This window comes from Lycorma delicatula, chromosome 8 (genome assembly GCF_047948215.1).
Source record: "Lycorma delicatula isolate Av1 chromosome 8, ASM4794821v1, whole genome shotgun sequence".
Taxonomy (NCBI): domain Eukaryota; kingdom Metazoa; phylum Arthropoda; class Insecta; order Hemiptera; family Fulgoridae; genus Lycorma; species Lycorma delicatula.
Genome location: NC_134462.1, coordinates 50,856,728 through 50,876,892, shown reverse-complemented (window position 1 = coordinate 50,876,892; position 20,165 = coordinate 50,856,728). Strand labels below are relative to the sequence as shown.

The following is a 20,165-nucleotide window of genomic DNA, read 5'->3' as shown; positions in this document are numbered from 1 at the left end:
GATTTAATTTGTTCGCTGTTGGTGGTTGAGAAAAGATGAAAATTATAAGTTTAATAACTTATAGACGAAAGATTGAACAAGCTTTATTACTTTTCTTTTCGAACATATATTTAAAAATGTTCTACAAAAATGATTTTTCACACAAAAAACCTCATAAGATGAAATGATTTATAAATGCTTTTGTTGTTTCTACTTGGACTGCTTCTTAAGAAAAATAAAATTTTTAATTTTATCATGGTTTTAAGATAAATTAACCAAACAAGAGAAGTAATAGAGATCTGTGTTAAACTACTAAATTAATTGTAGAAACAATTCTGATTATTCCATAAAAGAGAAAAAATTTAATTTCTAGTATTTAACTATTCACCATTTTCAAAATTACATGTCACTGAAAAAATGAGTATTAATTTGTTACATTTAAACTGAACAATACTTATTTAATTTGTTGGGAATCTTTCATTTTTAATAAATTTTACTCTTTTATGGTAAATAAACTTTGTTATTAAAAAATAACCAAGTATTTATCTGGTTGTTGTAAATAACAAATACAACTTCATTATCCTACATTATCTTATAAATTCTCTGCTTGTATATTATCTAGTGATACTGGCTTGAACTATTACAGGAACTTTCCATTTCCACACACCAACTTCAAGCAAAAAAAAACTTTAAATGTAATATGAATTTTACTTCATTTTATCAGTGGAAGATTTCCATAATAAACAATTATCATTATAATAAATATTTTTATTTTACCTTTTAAATGCTAAATGTAAATGTTTTATTGCAAAAATTAATTTAAATGTCAGGAAAAGATTTTTGGAAATATATGTTTGGAGTGTTGCTTTATATGAAAGTGAAACTTGGACGGTTTGAGTATCTGAGAAGAAAACATTAGCTTTTGAAATGTGGTGCTATAGGAGAATGTTAAAAATCAGATGGGTGGATAAATTGACAAATGAAGAGGTGTTGTGGCAAATAGATGAGAAAGAAGCATTTGGAAAAATATAGCTAAAAGAAGAGACAGACTTATGGCCACATATTAAGGCATCTTGGAATAGTCGCTTTAATATTGGAGGGACAGGTAAAAGGAAAAAATTGTGTAGGCAGGCCACGTTTGGAATATGTAAAACAAATTGTTAGGGATGTAGGATGTAGGGGGTATACCGAAATGAAACGACTAGCACTAGATAGGGAATATTGGAGAGCTGCATCAAACCAGTCAAATGACTGAAGACAAAAAAAACCTTTTTATGTATTACTTATCAGATTAATTTATTTATTTAAGTTTCCTATAAAATATATGGATAATATAAAAAAAATATTACTATTCAATTATTATCTAATATTATTTTACTTTTTGTGACATTTTTATTGTTTGTTTTCTTTAAAAAAAAGTAACTTAATTGTTTGTTATAATACTAATTTCTACCATATCAAGTGCTAAATATTGTGTTGTGCAACAGCAGAAAAAAAAAATACAAATATGAACAAATTGTTTTTATTTATTAAGAGAAATCTATGCCACCAGCAATAATTTACGACTAACGTATCGATGTTTTCGATATGAATTATAATACCGGTAATTATTGTCTGCATATAACATACTGAAATACTAAGTACGATATATCGATCTTGTTGTAGTTTGTATACTTCTCTGATATTACTGTGTTTTGGGGCTAAATTATATTGACATATATGCATTTGTTGAATTAATTATGACGACTCTGCTAAATATTTAAAAAAATGTGTTAATGTGACATCTCATTGTAAACTAAAATTTTGATGTAAGTTTTAGTTAATGAACTTTTTGTTCTTATAACGATTAAAGTAAATTTATTAATGTATATAAATACAGTTTGTTAAAATATCTTAGCCTAGAACCGCATGTATCTTACTGTAACTGATGAGAGATGTGTAGCCACATATTGTGGACTGTGGTTAACCTCAAATCATTCACGCTCCTATACATAATTTATATTCGGCGTTGTGAAAGGGCTTTATTAATTATTTAAACCTTAAGTAAATGTTGGTACCCCAATGTAAATGTTGGTATGTAAATTTTTTACCCCACAAAAAATACATAAGATTGTGAAACATGAAAGTTAAGGGTACGGTTAGCCAAACCTGCGAGTAAAGTAATCTACTGTTTATATAAATTTCTAGCATTAAATATAGAAGTCTAAATATGTTTTCACAACATACTCATTAAATTAATAATTATAAAGTTGTGTTTAATGGTAGAGTCATGATCATATCATTTGCTTCAAATATTTTTCAAAAAAGGTTTCCTGTTTGCCTAAATTAATGACAAAGTATAAGTAAATAAAGCTTTTATTTATATCGTAATAACACATGTTATTATGAGATATTTATGTCAGGAATATGTACAATTAACTATCTGATAAAAATAAATACATGTGGTTAAAGCCCATGTTAGTTTTTTAAAATATAAACTAGTGAATAATATTAAGATACATGACATTAAATATAAAAAGTAACTACAAAATACTTTGCAATTCAGAAGGCGTTTTTTGAAAATGTTTGAGCATGTATTTACATGTTGAACAGTAAACAAAAAAAAATTTGAGTTTTTAAAATGTTTTAATTGGTTTTATTAGAAAATTATGTATAGGAATATTTTTAATACAAAAGAAACAAAGTGGTTTAAAAATTGTTTAACCATTTGTGTACTATTATAATATAACTGTAATGAATAAACAGTTTTGAGTCTGTTTTTAAAACTTTAAAACTGTAGTGAATGTATGGAAAAGTACCTGGTAATTTATTAAAAATGGCAATGGAAACATAATAAGGCCCTTCTTGTAAGTCCTTGAAGTATTTTGTTGAGTTATACAAAGAAGTTCTATTTTCTGGTTTGGTATAGGTGGATACTTTTATTTTACAAGAATAAGTGACAATTTTTTTAGCAAATGTAATACAATTCATAAATATAAATGCTTAGATAGATTAACAAATTTAATTTTCTAAATGTTAGCCCACAAAATTCATATTTGTGGATACCAAATAATGATATGGCTGTTCAACCACATTTGTATCTTAAAAACTAATTCTAATTTTTTTAGAAGCACAAGAGATGGCATAATACTCATGGGAATATACAGGTGAGCAACGTAGAACTGAACCCATAATGAAACCACTATCTGACACTATTTATGAAAGACTCTCACACAACTAGCATGAGTAGTGGAGTATATGTTTCTACAAATTGTTGCTGCCATTTGTCAGGTGGTTATGTGTCAGTGCAGTACACATTTTGTTGCAGTGCAGTAATGTGAGTGCAGTTGTGTTCATGTGAAATGCCTTATTCAATTCAGGAGAGCTATAGTCGAGGCCTATATTTGTTCTGGGTCATTTGAAGAATCACGTCAAGTGTTCGTAGAAAACACACATTTGTGTTCAAATGCCTGTATCCCAGTGAAGAGTAGCATACACAATTTAATTAAAAAATGGCCTACAACAGGTTCAGTTTCAAATGCAAAATAAAATAGGCAACCTTCTGTTAGGACTCCTTAGACCATTTGCCAGTACTGAAAGGAGAATTATTGCCAGTCCAAAAAAAATCACTACACAAGTTATCCCAACATTCTGGTGTTAAATACACATCTTCTTGTAAAGTTTTTTATGAATTAAAATTGAAACCATACCATGTTACAATTGTGCAACAACTGAAGGAGACAGACAAACCGAAACGACTTGATTATTGCAAGTGGCTTCTCGAAAACATTGTTGGTGGACAGATAGACCTAATGTCATATTTCATGTCAGACGAGGCATAATTTTATTTATCTGGCCATGTTAATTCACAGAACAACCAGGTATTGGGTGGTGAGGAATCTTTATGAGATATTCAAGCATCCACATTCATGATGAGAAAATTAATGTTTGGTATGCCGTTTCTGGTAATCGTATAGTGGGACCAATATTTTTTAAGCGGACTATCAATACACAAGTTTACTTTACAATTTTCAAACAATTCTGTGCACAATTAACTGATAATGAAAAAGAATACAGTTTCTTCCAACAAGACAGAGCAATGTTTCACACATCAAATATTTCACTGAATTAATTGCATTCATGCAGCTTTCACAAATGAATGAGCTGTCAGCAGAGGACAGTGCCCTCAGCAGTCCCCAGAGTTGTCTACTTGCGATTTTTTCCTTTGGAGCTACTTAAAGGAGAGTTTTTATGCATCTAATCCCCACAATATTGATGAACTGAAAGTGATCGTTCAACAAGAAATCAATGCAATTTACAAAAACATTTTACATCATGCAACTCTCAGTATGATCATTCAAGCACAAAAGTGCATCAATGCCCAAGGTGATCATTTTGAACATCTTTTGTAACAATAAGGTAAATAAATTGTAACATTTAAATTATGTTTTATGTTTTTCTTATTTAATTTAACCATACCATTCGTAAAATTTCATTCCAAATAACCTACTGATTCTGCAGTGGTTATATTACGGGTTCGGTATGGATGAGCAACTTTATGTTGCTGTATTTAAGCATAATAAATATTTAATAATGATAATCTTAGCATTTTATTAAGGCATTCATGGCAAGATAGTACGGTTTGATTTTGTTACAAATGAAGTCAATTTGATTATCCTAAGAAATTTGTCATTTAATTAAGCACCAGAATATTTACTTTTTGGGCAACAGAAATACTATTATTGTCACTAGTGAGAATTCTAACAGTAATGTTACATCTACCTGAAAACCACAATGTAATGGTTTTTTCATATTTAAAGTTTGATAATTACAATCTATCAAATAATTTGTTTACGGTTATTGTAGAATTATCTATTCCTTTAAAATAATTAGCTTCAGATATAAATATAGATGTGTCATCTGTGAGGATAAGGTAACAAAGAATAGTTCAAGATGTTGAGGCAAGTCATTAATAAACCATAAGTAAAGCTAGTTACCGAGAGCAATTCCCTTTGGTACTCTGTATTCATCAATTTTAAATGAGGACCTAAATTTTACAAGTATTCTTATCAGAAAATGAAACTGTTTACAGCTGATAAGATATGGTTTATCTTACTCTAATCAGCTTTTTTTTTTTTTTTTGTCTTCAGTCATTTGACTGGTTTGATGCAGCTCTCCAAGATTCCCTATCTAGTGCTAGTCGTTTCATTTCAGTATACCCTCTACATCCTACATCCCTAACAATTTGTTTTACATACTCCAAGCGTGGCCTGCCTACACAATTTTTCCCTTCTACCTGTCCTTCCAATATTAAAGCGACTATTCCAGGATGCCTTAGTATGTGCCCTATAAGTCTGTCTCTTCTTTTAACTATATTTTTCCAAATGCTTCTTTCTTCATCTATTTGCCGCAATACCTCTTCATTTGTCACTTTATCCACCCATCTGATTTTTAACATTCTCCTATAGCACCACATTTCAAAAGCTTCTAATCTTTTCTTCTCAGATACTCCGATCGTCCAAGTTTCACTTCCATATAAAGCGACACTCCAAACATACACTTTCAAAAATCTTTTCCTGACATTTAAATTCATTTTTGATGTAAACAAATTATATTTCTTACTGAAGGCTCGTTTAGCTTGTGCTATTCGGCATTTTATATCGCTCCTGCTTCGTCCATCTTTAGTAATTTTACTTCCCAAATAACAAAATTCTTCTACCTCCATAATCTTTTCTCCTCCTATTTTCACATTCAGTGGTCCATCTTTGTTATTTCTACTACATTTCATTACTTTTGTTTTGTTCTTGTTTATTTTCATGCAATAGTTCTTGCGTAGGACTTCATCTATGCCGTTCATTGTTTCTTCTAAATCCTTTTTACTCTCGGCTAGAATTACTATATCATCAGCAAATCGTAGCATCTTTATCTTTTCACCTTGTACTGTTACTCCGAATCTAAATTGTTCTTTAACATCATTAACTGCTAGTTCCATGTAAAGATTAAAAAGTAACGGAGATAGGGAACATCCTTGTCGGACTCCCTTTCTTATTAGGGCTTCTTTCTTATGTTTTTCAATTGTTATCTAATCAGCTATTCTTATTTAATAGCTTCGAAGTTTGTACATCAGTAAAAGTAGAACTGAATCTAATATTTTGCTGAGATCACAAAATATTGTATTTTTTGTTATCCATACAATTTAAAATATTTTCCTAACCAGAAATGGGTGGGTCAGTTGACAATTTTTTCATAAAACCACCTGAAAGTTTTTTAGTGTGTTACACTTTTGAAGAAATGTTAAAAAGTTTATTAATTTTTTTAATTACTTGAGAAAATATAAACAACAACAAAATTTTGCAAATTAAGTGCTAAACCATTCTTTTAGGAATAACAATGGAAATGGAAATGGAAATAAGGCAGCTGGGAAATACTGTTGTAGAAATATTAACTAATCTAATTAAATATGTTAGAGAGAAATTACTGGTAGGGATTTCATCAGTACCCACTGACTGTTTACTGTCTGTTAAAATAAAAGTTTTAACTTGCTGGATATCATCAAGAAATAAAAATACTGATTATCAACCAAACCATTTTTTAGCAATTTAAATTACAAATGAATTTACTTTAGCGTAAATTCATTTGTAATTTTAAAATTTTTTTTTGGAAATTATATTTGAATATTTCACGGATATTTCTTAGTGTAGAACTAGATTTTATAATTCCCTTGGTAATTCATGCAATTTTCTTTTTATATTTAAACTACTTCTTTTTTATTGGAAGTCATGGTAGAAAGAGGATTTTCTGAAAAACATTAATAAATATCTTTAAATTTTTCATCAAAGTTAATTTTATTATTATTTTCTCAATCTGTTTCTGACAACAAGGTTCTCAAATTGATAATTGAATCTTTATTGATCGCCCTTTCAAAAGAATTAAAGTAATCATTGAATGATTTCATTCAACAAAAGGTTAGAGATTTATCTTTTGATAGATTTTTTAAATATATTTTGTACAGGTGGCCAAACCATGAACTTAGTGGTTTTTTTTTATTCTAGTGGTTGGGATTACAGCCAACTAGAACTGTTTGTGAAATGAATAAATTGATAAAAGAGATCTTTTTTGACAACAGACAGTTACACATTATTTCAGTGAAAGTGCAAGTTCACTTTTTAGTTGAAAATTTTAATTACATCATAAAAAGTTATTCAGTACTATTGCCTGCCCAAGTTACTACTTGCTTTTATTTGTTTTAATTTAATTAACATTCCATTCCAATTTTAACTAGGCTATTTCGATCTGTATCAACTATCCTATATTTTCTATTATTATTTGTACATGATTAATCAAATTTTCATTAAGGTTTGCTTACAGTAATTAATTACTTTAATACAGAATTAGGTAGAGGCATTTACTGTATTATTATCTTTTATGATCGCATAGGATCACTTTAGTCAGTCCATTATCCAAGTCTCTTCTACGGGACTGTTTGGGTCTTGCAGTCCTCTCAGTACATTTTCATACATTCTGATTTTTATGCCCTTTCTAGTGTTGAAAATGTTCATGTTGTGAGTTTTTTCTTGGGAGTGTGAAGCGAGTGTTTTCTTGTTTAATTTTATCCAATCTAATGGTCTTCTGCCGTAAAACAAATTTCCTTCAGATCCTCTCTTATCTCTCTGATCAATCTGCATCCTGTCTTGATGTTTTTTGAGTTGAGATTGTACTGTGCTAGCTGTATCAGAAGTCTTGAATCTTGCATCCTCATGATATGTCCAAAGAAGCCTAGTCTCGTCTTATGTATAGTATCAGTGATAGGTTCTAACTCTTTGTACACAACTTTTTTGGGGACAATCCACTACTGTATGTCTTTCTGGTATTTTTTACTGATGCAGGTTCTTCCAATTCTTCTTTTGATTTTCTGGAGTCTGGCTTTGATTGTTTGTTCAGATGGAAGAGCATTTCAGCTGCATAAGTGGTTTCTGGTTTTAAAACTGTGCTGTAGTGCCTTGTCTTTGCGTTTATTGATAGGCATTTTTTATTTTAGGTATACCAGGTTAATTTTTGAGCTTTAGCTAGTTCGTTTCTTCTTTTTTAGTTTGAAGTTTTTTTTGTTTAGGTTGTTTGTTATTATTTCTCTGAGTTATTTAAATTGGGTTACTATTTTACTTTATTATAATAATATGCATAAATGTACTGCGAAGATGTAAATTCTATAATTTTTTTTAATAAAAAAAGATGAAAATTATTATTACCACACAATTCAGTTATGTAAGAATTTGTCATTTATTGATGAGTATCCCACTGCACTTGCAATATAAGATTAAAATAAAATTGTGATTGAATAGTGGGAGTAAAAAGTAAAGGAAGAAACTTCCACTGGTAATTATTTGATTGAACATGCGTGTTGTTTACACTTTTTATGTTGTATTACAAATTTTATCTGTTAATAGTAAAGATTCAATAAAAGTCACCAAAAAATTAAGAAAAGTTATGAAATAATATTAAAGTATAATAACTTAATAATTATCATAAGATGTGAGCCTGGGTCCTTTTTTAAAAATCTACCTACAAATATTATTGTTTGATACTTGAATATGTTTTACTTGAAAAAAAAATTAAATCAAACAGTGTATGTGGTTGTATGTTGCAATTGAAATTTTTTACTTTAAATTAAATAGCTGGACTTCATAATATTCATGTCCAACATTATATAATGGCTATATAATTTTATATTAAATATTTTGAAATAACTTGTTGAATAGTTTTCTGTAGAAAAAGATAGAAAGCCAACCAGCACAATGAAGGGCTGGTTGGTTTTTTCTTAACTAGAAAAAAAGCAGAGAAGATACACAAGTGCTGTCACCCTTCATGGTTGAGAATTATCGTTTCTTTTCTTTTTTTTTTAAGGAAAAATAAATTTAAAAAAAGGTTTTATTGAATCTTTATCATTTTATAATTTCAGCGTACAATGATGAACATAAATTATTTTATGTCAGCAAATTAAGTTACGCATCCATATATATTTAATTTATATTTTTTTCTAATTAAGAAATTTAAGTACTAAGCAGCACTAGTACTTACTTTTTATATCTTGAAATTAAAAAAAAATTAATTCTTATTTTTTACTAAAGCCAAGCATAAAGTTCATTGTTTAATTTTTATATGAAACCAAACAAATTGCATACTCTTATAATATATATATATTTCTTTTTTAAATATGTATTAATATTAATTAAATTTCTTTTTACAGAATTAAGAAAACTTCAAAATTTTATAAGAATGGCTGATGAAAAAAGAAATGGATGTTTCATTTGTGATGCAGTATTAATTGATGTCAATAAAAAAATAATATCAAGCAGTACATCATATACAAACTCTTTAATAATCGATAAGCTAAGTCATCTCATTGGAAATGAATGTATAATAATAGTTACTGAAGACGATTTGATATGCAGCAATTGTTTTTCTCTGTTTGATCAAATTGATAAACTTGAAAATGATTTGAAAAATGTTATACAAATTATAAGTAATCTTTTGACTGATAAGTATGGACTATATAAAGAAATCACAGATAATAAAAATGTACATGAATTAGATAAGTTATTTTTTTTTAATAATTATAGTTATAAAGCTTGTTCACAAAGTAAATTAATTTCCTATAAAATACCATTAATTGTGCAACAATATATTTTGAATGATTTCATTAAATACTCATGAGTTGTACACATATCAGAGTGAATAATTATTATTAATTAATTTATACTTTAATCTGGTGGTGATGTGAAGACACTGTATGTACTCATTCATTCTTTTTGTATGATGCTTGGAGAATCTCACTAGTTATACTTTATACAGCTCAAATATTCTTTATCATTAAATTAACTGCACTGTATTTAATGTAAAAGCCATCTTGTTCTAATAAGAAACTGCCGAAAGGATTCCTTGAAGGTCAGTCCATGTGAAGTGTCCCAAAAAAACATAAGCTGGTTGCTTGACCAATTCAAAGAAAAATTGAAACTTACCCACTTGTTTCCTACATGTTTCAGGACCTTAAAACTATTTTTTTTTTTTATTTAAGCAGTTTAACTGTAGCGGCCATTTTTGTTACAGTGCACACACCCATTTTTTTGTTATAAGGATTTACAGAAAAACTCATAACTAAAAAGCCATTGGTCCTGAAAGGATGAAACAAAAAGCAATTTATTCATGTTTTCTCAAGGTAAAAGATTGGTCCAGTGGTTTATTTACCCATCTCTTAACCTTTCTATGAGAAAATTGCTAATAAAGTTGAACCTAATAAACGGTGAAATTTCACTTTTGGTAATTTTTTTCAAGAGGCAGGGATGATATACACAGTTTGAATTATTTTTTTATATGTAGGTATATGTTAGTTTTACCATAAATAATATTAATAGTGATATACTTACCTCTAAAGTTTTTTGAATTTTTGAAAACAAATATTTTTTAAATTCCAATTTTGGCTTCAAATAACTGTGATGGGGCTGGTGATAAAAATCTCAAATTTGCACAACTTGCAATGTTTTTGTAGATCTTTATGGCAAATGAAAAAGTTTCTTGTGTATTGTACTAATAAAAAAGTTATAATCTCTCAAAAATCATGAAAAACATGTTAAAACTGATACCATTTTGACTCACTAAATAAGTGCTCCAAGGGGATTTCTTGTCTTCTTTGCACTTAACATTTTTTTATATTTAGCCGCTATGTTGTTGAAGTTGACATTTCAGTATTTATAAAATAGTTTTTTTAGATTATTAATAATAGGTCGTAATTTAATAACTTAATCAATACCAGTAACCTAATACAATTTTGATTCAAAAATGCTTGTAAAACTTTCCCAACCTGAGATTTCAATGAATAGTCTACATTTTTTTTCAAGAATTCATTTATATTTTTATATTGGTTTATTGTAAACACTGTTGAAGAAAAAATAAATTGTAGCAAAATTTTAATTACTCTTCACTGAAATAGCCTGTTTTTGTAGCAATGAAAGTTTATTATTTAGTATAGTTAACCAACAGCTGTGATATCTCTTCTGATAATTATCTTGAAATAATGTGAGAACGACCTGTCACTATAATTAGTTCAACTATCAACTTTCTTAGACTTTGCAGATCACTTTGTCTTGTTGAGACTTTTGAAATGATGCATGTGGTCCAACTGAGTCAAAAAAATGAACCTGCACATTGTCATTTTCGAGGCTACTATCTACCACTTTTGAAAATTTTTACAATTTTGAAAAAATACTTTGAAACAGTTAACACAAAGTGACTTTCCAGGAACTAAATTTAAATTTGGAAAAATGTGTTCTTTAAGAGCTTGCTCTAATGTTATTTGTCTTAAGTTTTTCTTAACTTTTTTTTTATGTGTTCTCAAAGGGTGACAACAGAACTGTCCCTATAGGTGACTGACATTTTGACAAAAACCTTTTTCATGCTATTTGCAAACACTAGTGACATCAGAATTAACACATAGAAAAATAAGTTGTTGGTTTTCACCACTAAATTCACAAATTTTAATAAGTGCTTTTGACACTTCATTCACATAAATTCCTACTGAGAATTGTTCTTCCACTGTTTTATGTGAAATTACTTGAAAATAATGTAAAAATTTAACATTTGAAAATATAGTACTATTAAGTAAATCTTATTTATTTAATAAACACTTCCAAACACAGAATGAAATTTTAGACACTCGACAAAGATGTGAGCAGGTGACTGAATAATGTCAGACTGACCAGTCTGTAACTGCAAAGCTAAATGATGCAACAAGCCTAAATAAGCATATTGCAACATGAATTTTCCTGACGACTGGAAATGACTTCCAAGTGCCTGTTATAACATGAAAACTGAAGTTGAATGGTTCAAACAAGTTTATTTCAACTATAGTAATAAGTATAAAAATATTAAAGTGCCAAGAAAACTAGAAACGCCTTTTAGCACTTATTTAGTGAGTCAAAAAGGTATCACTTTTAACAGGTTTTTCATGATTTTTGAAAGGTTATAACATTTTTATTAGTACAATACACAAGAAACTTTTTCATTTGCCCTAAACAACTAAAAAAATTCTGTAAGTTGTGCAAATTTCAGATTTTTATCACCAGCCCCATCAGAGTTATTTGTAGCCAAAATTAGATTATTTTTTTAAAATTTGTTTTCAAAAATTCATAAAAATTTAGGCATAAGTTTATCACCATTAATATTATTAATGATAAAACTACTAACATATACCTACATTTAAAAAAATAATGCAAACTGTGTATGCCATTCCTATCTTTTGCAAAAAATTACGAAAGTGAAATTACACCGTTTTTCATGTTCAAATGTATTGGTAATTTTCTAATGGAAAGAAGAGAGATGGGTAAATAAACCACTGGATCAATCTTTTACCCTGAGAAAATATGAATAAATTGCTTTTTGTTTCATCCTTCCAGGACCAATAGTTTTTTAGTTATGATTTTTTCTGTAAACCCTACAATCACAAAAATAGGTGTGCGCACTGTAATAAAAATGGCTGCCACAGGTAAACTGTTTAAATAAAGAATTTAAAAAAAATTAGTTTTAAGGTCCTGAGATATGTAGGAAACAAGTGGGGTAAGTTTTAATTTTTTTTTGAATTGGTCAAACAACCATATGTATGGGTCACTTCAAATGGATTGGCGCTACAATTGTATTTTAAACTCAAAAATACAGGGTGTTTCTAAAATGGTGGGCTGGCTATACTTTTTCGGATTCTAATTGTAAAACTGAACAGAACATATCGTTAGAAAAAATTGCAATTTCTCCTTTGTTCTCCCCCTGTCCAACATTTTGTTATTTTTATGTAAAAATTTATATCTGAAGTTCGGATAGAGGAATCACATTAATATTTGGTAAGTGTCTTGGTAATAAAGTTTTAAAATTAGCAAAAAATCAGGACTTAAATAACTTTGCGAATTATAAAATGGTGGCCATGTTTATTTTTCAATCCGTTATATCCATAAATATTAGTTTTATCAAAATGTATCTTATTTGCTAACATATTAAGCCTTTTATTTTGAATAAAGTGACATTTTATTTTTTAAATCTGTTAACAAATAGCAGAGTTATGGCAGAAAATTATGTTGTAATTTTGTGTCTGTTTTCATGTCCTCCACTTTATGTTCAATTCAATTAAATATTTTTTTTATTTATTGTTAATTCTACTATTTTAAATTAATATTTTTGATGATTTTCCACGTAGATTGGCATTCTTTAACTAGTTTCAAAGAACATTAACTGAAGATCCTTTATTTTCGACAAGGATTCTGTTCACAGGTGAAGCTTCTTACAGCAGGAATGGTGTTCAAGACCAGAAATAATTTGGTCTACGAAGAAAAATATTTTTAATGACTATCTTTTGGGTCCTGTCATTCTACCAGATCATTTAAATGGAGAAAATTATCTTGCTCATTTGACCGAAAATCTTCCACATTTGTTGGAAGACCCACCTCTAAATTTTAGAGGAAATATGTGGTGTCACCACAATGGAGCTCCAGCACATTGCAGTCAGCTGGTATTAGATTTCTTGCATGAAACTTTCCATGAAAAATGGATAGGCTGTAGGGACCAGTGCCCTGGCCTGCCCAATCACCTGACTTAAATCCTCTTGACTTCTTCCTGTGGGGCCATTTAAAATTCATTGTTTATTCAACTTCATTACCCAACATTGAGAATCTTCAACAAAGGATCCAAAATGGATTTCAAGAAATTAGGATTACTGCTGGAATTTTGAACGGTTAAGACAATCTCTCTGAAAAAGACTGGAGATTTGTGTATAATTTCCAATGGTGCACACACTTTGAATATCTCTTATAACTTTTAACAATTATTAACTGTTTATTTTTTTTTTTTTTAAATACGCCTAATGTTCTACAACAATTAACGTAAGATTATCATAAGAAGTTGTTTTATTTTTTGAATTATTAGGTCTATTATTGTCAGAAAATTATTACTGATTTGATACTACCTTACAATACTAGAATTAACAATAAATAAGAACAATATTTAATCGAATTGAACGTAAAGTAGAGGACATGAAAACAGATACAAAATTACATTAGTTTTCTTCCACTCTTTAACTCGGTTTTTTATTTGTTAACAGATTTTAAAATATAAAATATCATTTTATTCAAAATAGAAGGCTTAATATTAGCAAAACATAAATTTTTATAAGACTTAATATTTATGGAAATATAACGGACTGAAAAATAAACATGGCCACCATTTTGTAATTTGCAAAGGTATTTAGTCCTGATTTTTTGCTAATTTTAAAACTTTATTACCAAGATGTTTACTAAATAGTAATCTGATTCCTCTATCCGAACTTGAGATATAAATCTTTACATAAATAACAAAGTGGCATACAGGGGGTGAAGAAGGAGAAATTGCCATTTTTCTAAAGGATAATTTCGGTTTAGCTTTACAAATAGAATCCGAAAAACTATAACCAACCACCATTTTAGAAACACTCTGTATAATAAGCCGACAAAAAATGAAGTAGAACTAGACAAATGAACTGAACATGTTCCAAAAAATATAAAAATGGACTTTTTGCTTAATCTTTTATTAGATAAAAAATTGGTAAGGGTTAACTTATTTTGATTACAAACAAAACCATTAAAGTTGTGTTTTATTTCCTTTTTTTTATCAAATTTTTCTTTTACAGATTACAGTTTTCCTAATATTTTACAGTTTCAATTAGTCAGTTTCAAAATTTCTTTATTAATCATTTCCAACCAAATCATTAACATTTCTCTTTCTCTAACCTACAAACACGATTTTAGTCTTTAAAAATTCTGGATAAAGGATAAATATATATATGAACATATGTTGGCCTGTTTTTTGCTTGGAATATCTAGACTGGATGAAATTTGGTTTGATGATTTTTGTATATAAGGGATTGATGCCATCAAATTTAGTTCAAAACTGGTCAAGGGGCAGGCAGGTACAATCACCATTGGGCCTGTATCTCAAAATTTTACTCAAAGGGAGAAGGTGAATCTTTTCACATAATTTAATATCCCTTACGTAGGTTAAGATACTTTCTGATGATGTTTAGACATCTTGTTTAAATTATCATAATGAGCGAGAGGGAGACAAATTTTTTTTCATATTTGTCATTTCTAGACTGAACATTACATTATTGTACTAATTATTATAATTTCTTTACATTAATATGTCAGTCTGGTTATATATTTGAGTAATTTCATTCAGGGATAAGCTCAATATTTTTGCATATGTTCATCGTTAGTTATGGTTTACTTAATATCTTCAGATGGATTATCAGTGATGACTTCTAAAAATGGATTATTGATGCCTTTTATTTTTTGTTACAATTGATCAAGGTGATATCTCTAAATTTTACACAAAGTAGAATAATTTTTTACATAAATCTTTACTTGCATTCTTACAAAGTCTGTTTAGAAAATAACCAGACATTTTTAATTACGCACCAACACAGTTATTTAGTGATGTGTGGTTAGCAGCATTGTGTTCTGCATAACCTCCTCTGTAACTGCTTGTTTTTGGATTGCTGATATCTCATTTAGTCATCATGTTGTTGTTATTTTAGTGCCATGTATTTAAGTGTTAGTAGTGATTTTTGTAATGTGGGATTTTTAGGAGCAACAATACAACATAAAATGTTGCATGAAACTGGAGAAAACCTTCACAAAAACGTTTCAACTTTTGAAACAAGCTTATGGAGATGATGGTCTGGGTAGTACACAATGTTACGAATGGTTTTCATGATTTAAAGGTGGTCATCAGTCAGTTGAAGATGACCATCGACCAGGAAGACTGACTTCAACTGATGACACCCACGTTCATAAAATCAGTGATCTGGTGGGTGCAGATTGTTGATTGTCAGAAAACTTGAAGAAGAGATAGCATCTGAGTTGGATCATGCCATGACATTTTGATTGAAAAATTGAACATGCAGCAAAGTTTGTTCCTTCTTTGATGATCGAACAGCATAAAGAACATCAAGTGGACGTTTGTCTGCAACTTCTTGAACAAGCCAAAGATGATGAAACATTCATGTAAAGAATCATAATGGGAGACAAAAGCTGGGTTGCCATTGAGACAAAACTTCAATCATTAAAAAATCTCTACTAACACTTAAACATGTTGCACTCAAATAACAATTACACGAAAACTAAACGAGATAGCAATAATCCAAGAACATTTGATTACAGCGGGGGTTATGCAAACGCAGTGCTCCCAACTACATGTCACTAAATATTTCTGTTGGTAGGTAATTAAAAATGTTCGGTTCTTTTCTGAACAGACCTCATATATACTTAATATTCCAATTAATTTTCTTCCTAAGTTGTAGTTTGTTGAGAACAGAGTTCAGAGTTACATAAATTTAAAAAAAATCTGTGCTGGTGCATAATTAAAAATGTCTGCTTATTTTCTAAACAGACTTTGCAAGAATGCAAGTAAAGATTTATGTAAAAGATTACTCTACTTTGTGTAAAATTTAAAGATACAATATCACCTTGATCAATTGTAACAAAACTTTCTGTAAAGCCAAAAAAGTTATACAACTCTTTAATAGTCTTTTTTTAAATTAATTAATTTAATAAAAAAGATAAATAGGATAATTATACTCTTGTTTTCAATTTTATTACTAGATGAAGAGTTTAAGTACTTTTCTGCAAGTGCTGGAAAAGTTTAGTAATAGCTGCGGTTGCCAGCAGCATTTCTTTTATTTTTAATAAGATGTGAAAGATTTGCTTTCTGGCCATTTTTTTTCAAAAGTTCTTAAAAAGTATAAAATTACCAGAATTGAGTTTACTTTCTTTAATTGTTTGTGCAGAATTACATTAGATTTTATTTCATCCCATATAGATTAAGAATTACATTATTTTACTTTTGAGACCATAAAGAAGGGCTAATATAATTTACCATAAAAATAGGGAGCCATAACATAAAAACAGATATTTCAGACTAATTTCTATTCAATATTTTTTATGTTTTGCAAAAAAAGTATTACAGAAAACATGAATAATATTAACATAAAACTGATGATTTTTTTTTATAGGATTACATGAGCACTCCTAATAAATCTTGTAAAGAAATCTCTGAAATTGAAATTAAGAATGGAAATAATTTAAAATTGGATGCTTCAAAACCATCAAACAATGAAACAATGATTATAAGTAAAAATGATGCAAACACTTTGACATTTTTCTGTAACATTTGTAATTGTACAATAATTGGTAAGAGAGATTTTAATAAACATATAATAAACAACCATATAATAAAGATACAAATCATTAATAATAAAAATCGTATATTAAATACTTATGAATGCTCTGTTTGTAATTCAAGATATCTGAATGAAAATACATGTAAACAACATGTTGAAAACATTCATACAAATCTAGTTATATCTACAAAAGGTAATTATGATTTAAATCAACAGATTTCAGATGTTTGTTTAATTGATGAAGAAGTGACTGAATCAAGTATAAGTAATATTGATCTAGAAACAAATTTAAATAGTAAAGATTTAATGAATAATGAACAAATGTGTGTGTTAAATGAATCTGAAGATGATGCAACAGATAAAAATTACAACATTGGTAAAACAGAAAATATGTTTGAATCTTGTACTGAAATAATTCGTGATGAAATTAATTTAGTAAAAAAAGTTAACATTGATGTTTGTGAAAATAAAATATCTAATAAAGTTAATTGTTTTGATAATAATGAAAAAATTAAAACAAAAAATAATACTGATGTAATGAGTTACAATTCAGTCGACAGTGATTTGGAACAAGAACAGGATATAGGACATTGTGTAAGAGATAGAAATATGTTCAAATGTGAAAAATGTGGTAACTGGGTAGAAAAATATTGTAGAACGTGTAGAAGTAATAATATTAATACAACTGATGTTATGAATAAAACAAATGTTTCTAAATCAGAATTAGTTTTTGATAGTAATATTAATGATATATATTGTAACAAAACCATATTTACAAATGCAAATCTTAATGAAAAAAATTTAAAACATTATAATGAGAATACGGCTGAAGTCAGAAGCTTTGATCAAATTAAAATTGAATCAAATACTGATAATGTTTTACAGTCACATGAAAGTGATTCTGATAAGAATATATCTAGTATGAGTATTTCATCAGAAAATAATATTTTTCAGTTAATAGAACTACTTGATTCTAATTCATTATTAACAAAGGATGATGTGGAAAATAATGAAAACCATTGTAATGAAAAAATAAATACCTTCAATATCAATAAATTAGAAAATAACAACAATAATAGTGATGAAAATACTGTATCTGGTGTAATAAATATTAAACAGATAGTTTACAGTAAAAGCAACTGCAGTGAAAAAACAAGTTGTTTACCTAATTCAGATAAAAGTAAGACAGTAATTGAAGATGTTGCTTTGTTAAATGGTGAATTATTAATAACTAATCTTACATCAAAAAATAATCAAAAAGCTAATGAAACAAATAATAAATTTTCTTGTTCTTTTTGTAATCATCAATTTGAAACTAAATTATGTTTAAAATTACATGTTAAACAGCAACATAAAAATGATAATTTACAAAATTTAATATCATGTGTTGTTTGTGAAAAGATTTTTCCTAATATTAAAATGGTTTATTCTCACATTTTAGAAAATCATTCTGATTTTAAACATAATTATTGTTTTGCATGTAATATTGATTATAATATAAAATGTGATCTTATCAGTCATATAAAAAAAGTGCATTTAGATGAGAAAATGTGTACAGTGTGTGGTAAAAATTTTAAAATTGTTTCCCGTTTTATAAATCATATTGAATTTGCACACCGTTATAATATGAATTGTACCATTTGTAATAAATCATTTACGGTAATCAGAAATCTTATTGTTCATGAAAAAAACCATGACAAAAGTAAATTTCAATGTCATATTTGTAATAAACAATTAATGACAGGTAGAGGATTAAAAATTCATGAAATGTTACATACTGGTAAATACCCTTTTATTTGTGAATTCTGTGGGAAAGGTTTTATTTCCTCGCATATATTAAATGAACATAAAGGTGGTAAACACTTTAAAGAATTTCGTCACATTTGTGATGTTTGTGGAAAAGGATTCTATTTCTATGACACATATCATAAACATCGTAAACATCACGATACTCCATATCCAAATCAATGTGATATTTGCAAACAGTATTTCCGTTCATCTTCACGTGTTGCTGAACATAAACGAATTAAACACACGTTGGAACGTCCATATAAATGTCCTTATTGCCCATCTAGTTTCCACGTTGGTAATTTACTAAAATATCATTTATGTACACACACAAGACAATATCCTCATACTTGTAGTACATGTAATAAAGGATTTCCAAGTCGTCATAAACTTGCATTACATATGTCAAAAAAACACAATGATAATTCATTAATTAATAATCGTTGTCCTAACAATAAAGAGAGACATGAAGAATGGTTAAAATATAGTAGAAAAGATAATTAATTTGGATTTTTTTATATGTACATACACCGTACTTGTGTTATGTGATATTAAATTGTAATTTACTTTTTTTAGCTAAACGTTTTTTTTTTATACAGCATTTAATGTTTTAAAATGTGTGCAAAGCAAACTTAATATCATTTGGATAATTTTAAGATCATTTTGGAAGCTTATTTTAATATGGACTGCAATTAAGTTTTCTTATTCCAGCATTTTCTCTGAATTTCTGACACCCTAATTCTCAGTCTCTCAGGATGTTCTTCTGTAATTTTTTTATATTTTTTCCTTTTTCTGGAATTCAAAATTATAAACGTTCTTTCTAAATTAATCTCTGTATAAAATATCAGAAATATGTAATTTTTCCAAGTCTTTTACTGTTTCGTTGAACCAGTTTAATTTAACATTGTGTTACTGCTGTAAAACTCAAAAAACATTTTTAATTAATTTATTATTCATTCGGAAAATCCATCTGTAAAAACATATCTTTGCTTTATAGTACTTAGTAATGCATTGTAAGTTTTTATCTAAAATTTTTTTTTTGTTAATTCTATTAATACTTTTTCTGTAAATTTCATCTTTAAATTTTAATAGAATTTTTCTTTCTTTTTTCATAATACTTTCTAAATGTCCTTATGTAAAGTTAAACATTCAGATGCATACAAACATCCTG

The 20,165-nt window shown here is 28.1% G+C and overlaps 1 protein-coding gene across 1 annotated transcript; it reads left to right on the top strand.

Moving 5' to 3' along the window:
- Positions 1-1,650: 1,650 nt before the first annotated feature.
- Positions 1,651-19,498, top strand: LOC142329235 (uncharacterized). The gene is made up of 4 exons (XM_075373643.1): positions 1,651-1,787; positions 9,203-9,534; positions 17,039-18,599; positions 18,951-19,498. Exons 2-4 carry the CDS (start codon positions 9,232-9,234, stop codon positions 19,496-19,498), a joined length of 2,412 nt encoding a protein of 803 aa, XP_075229758.1. The 5' UTR covers positions 1,651-1,787; positions 9,203-9,231.
- Positions 19,499-20,165: the final 667 nt, after the last annotated feature.

Excerpts from the sequence above, each read along its gene's own strand:
- LOC142329235 (XM_075373643.1), top strand. The coding sequence starts at position 9,232 with ATGGCTGATGAAAAAAGAAATGGATGTTTCATTTGTGATGCAGTATTA. Across the intron at positions 9,535-17,038 it reads AAATCACAGATAATAAAAAT|GATTACATGAGCACTCCTAA; the intron begins GTACATGAATTA and ends TTTTTTTTATAG. Across the intron at positions 18,600-18,950 it reads TTTAATATCATGTGTTGTTT|GTAGAGGATTAAAAATTCAT; the intron begins GTGAAAAGATTT and ends AATTAATGACAG.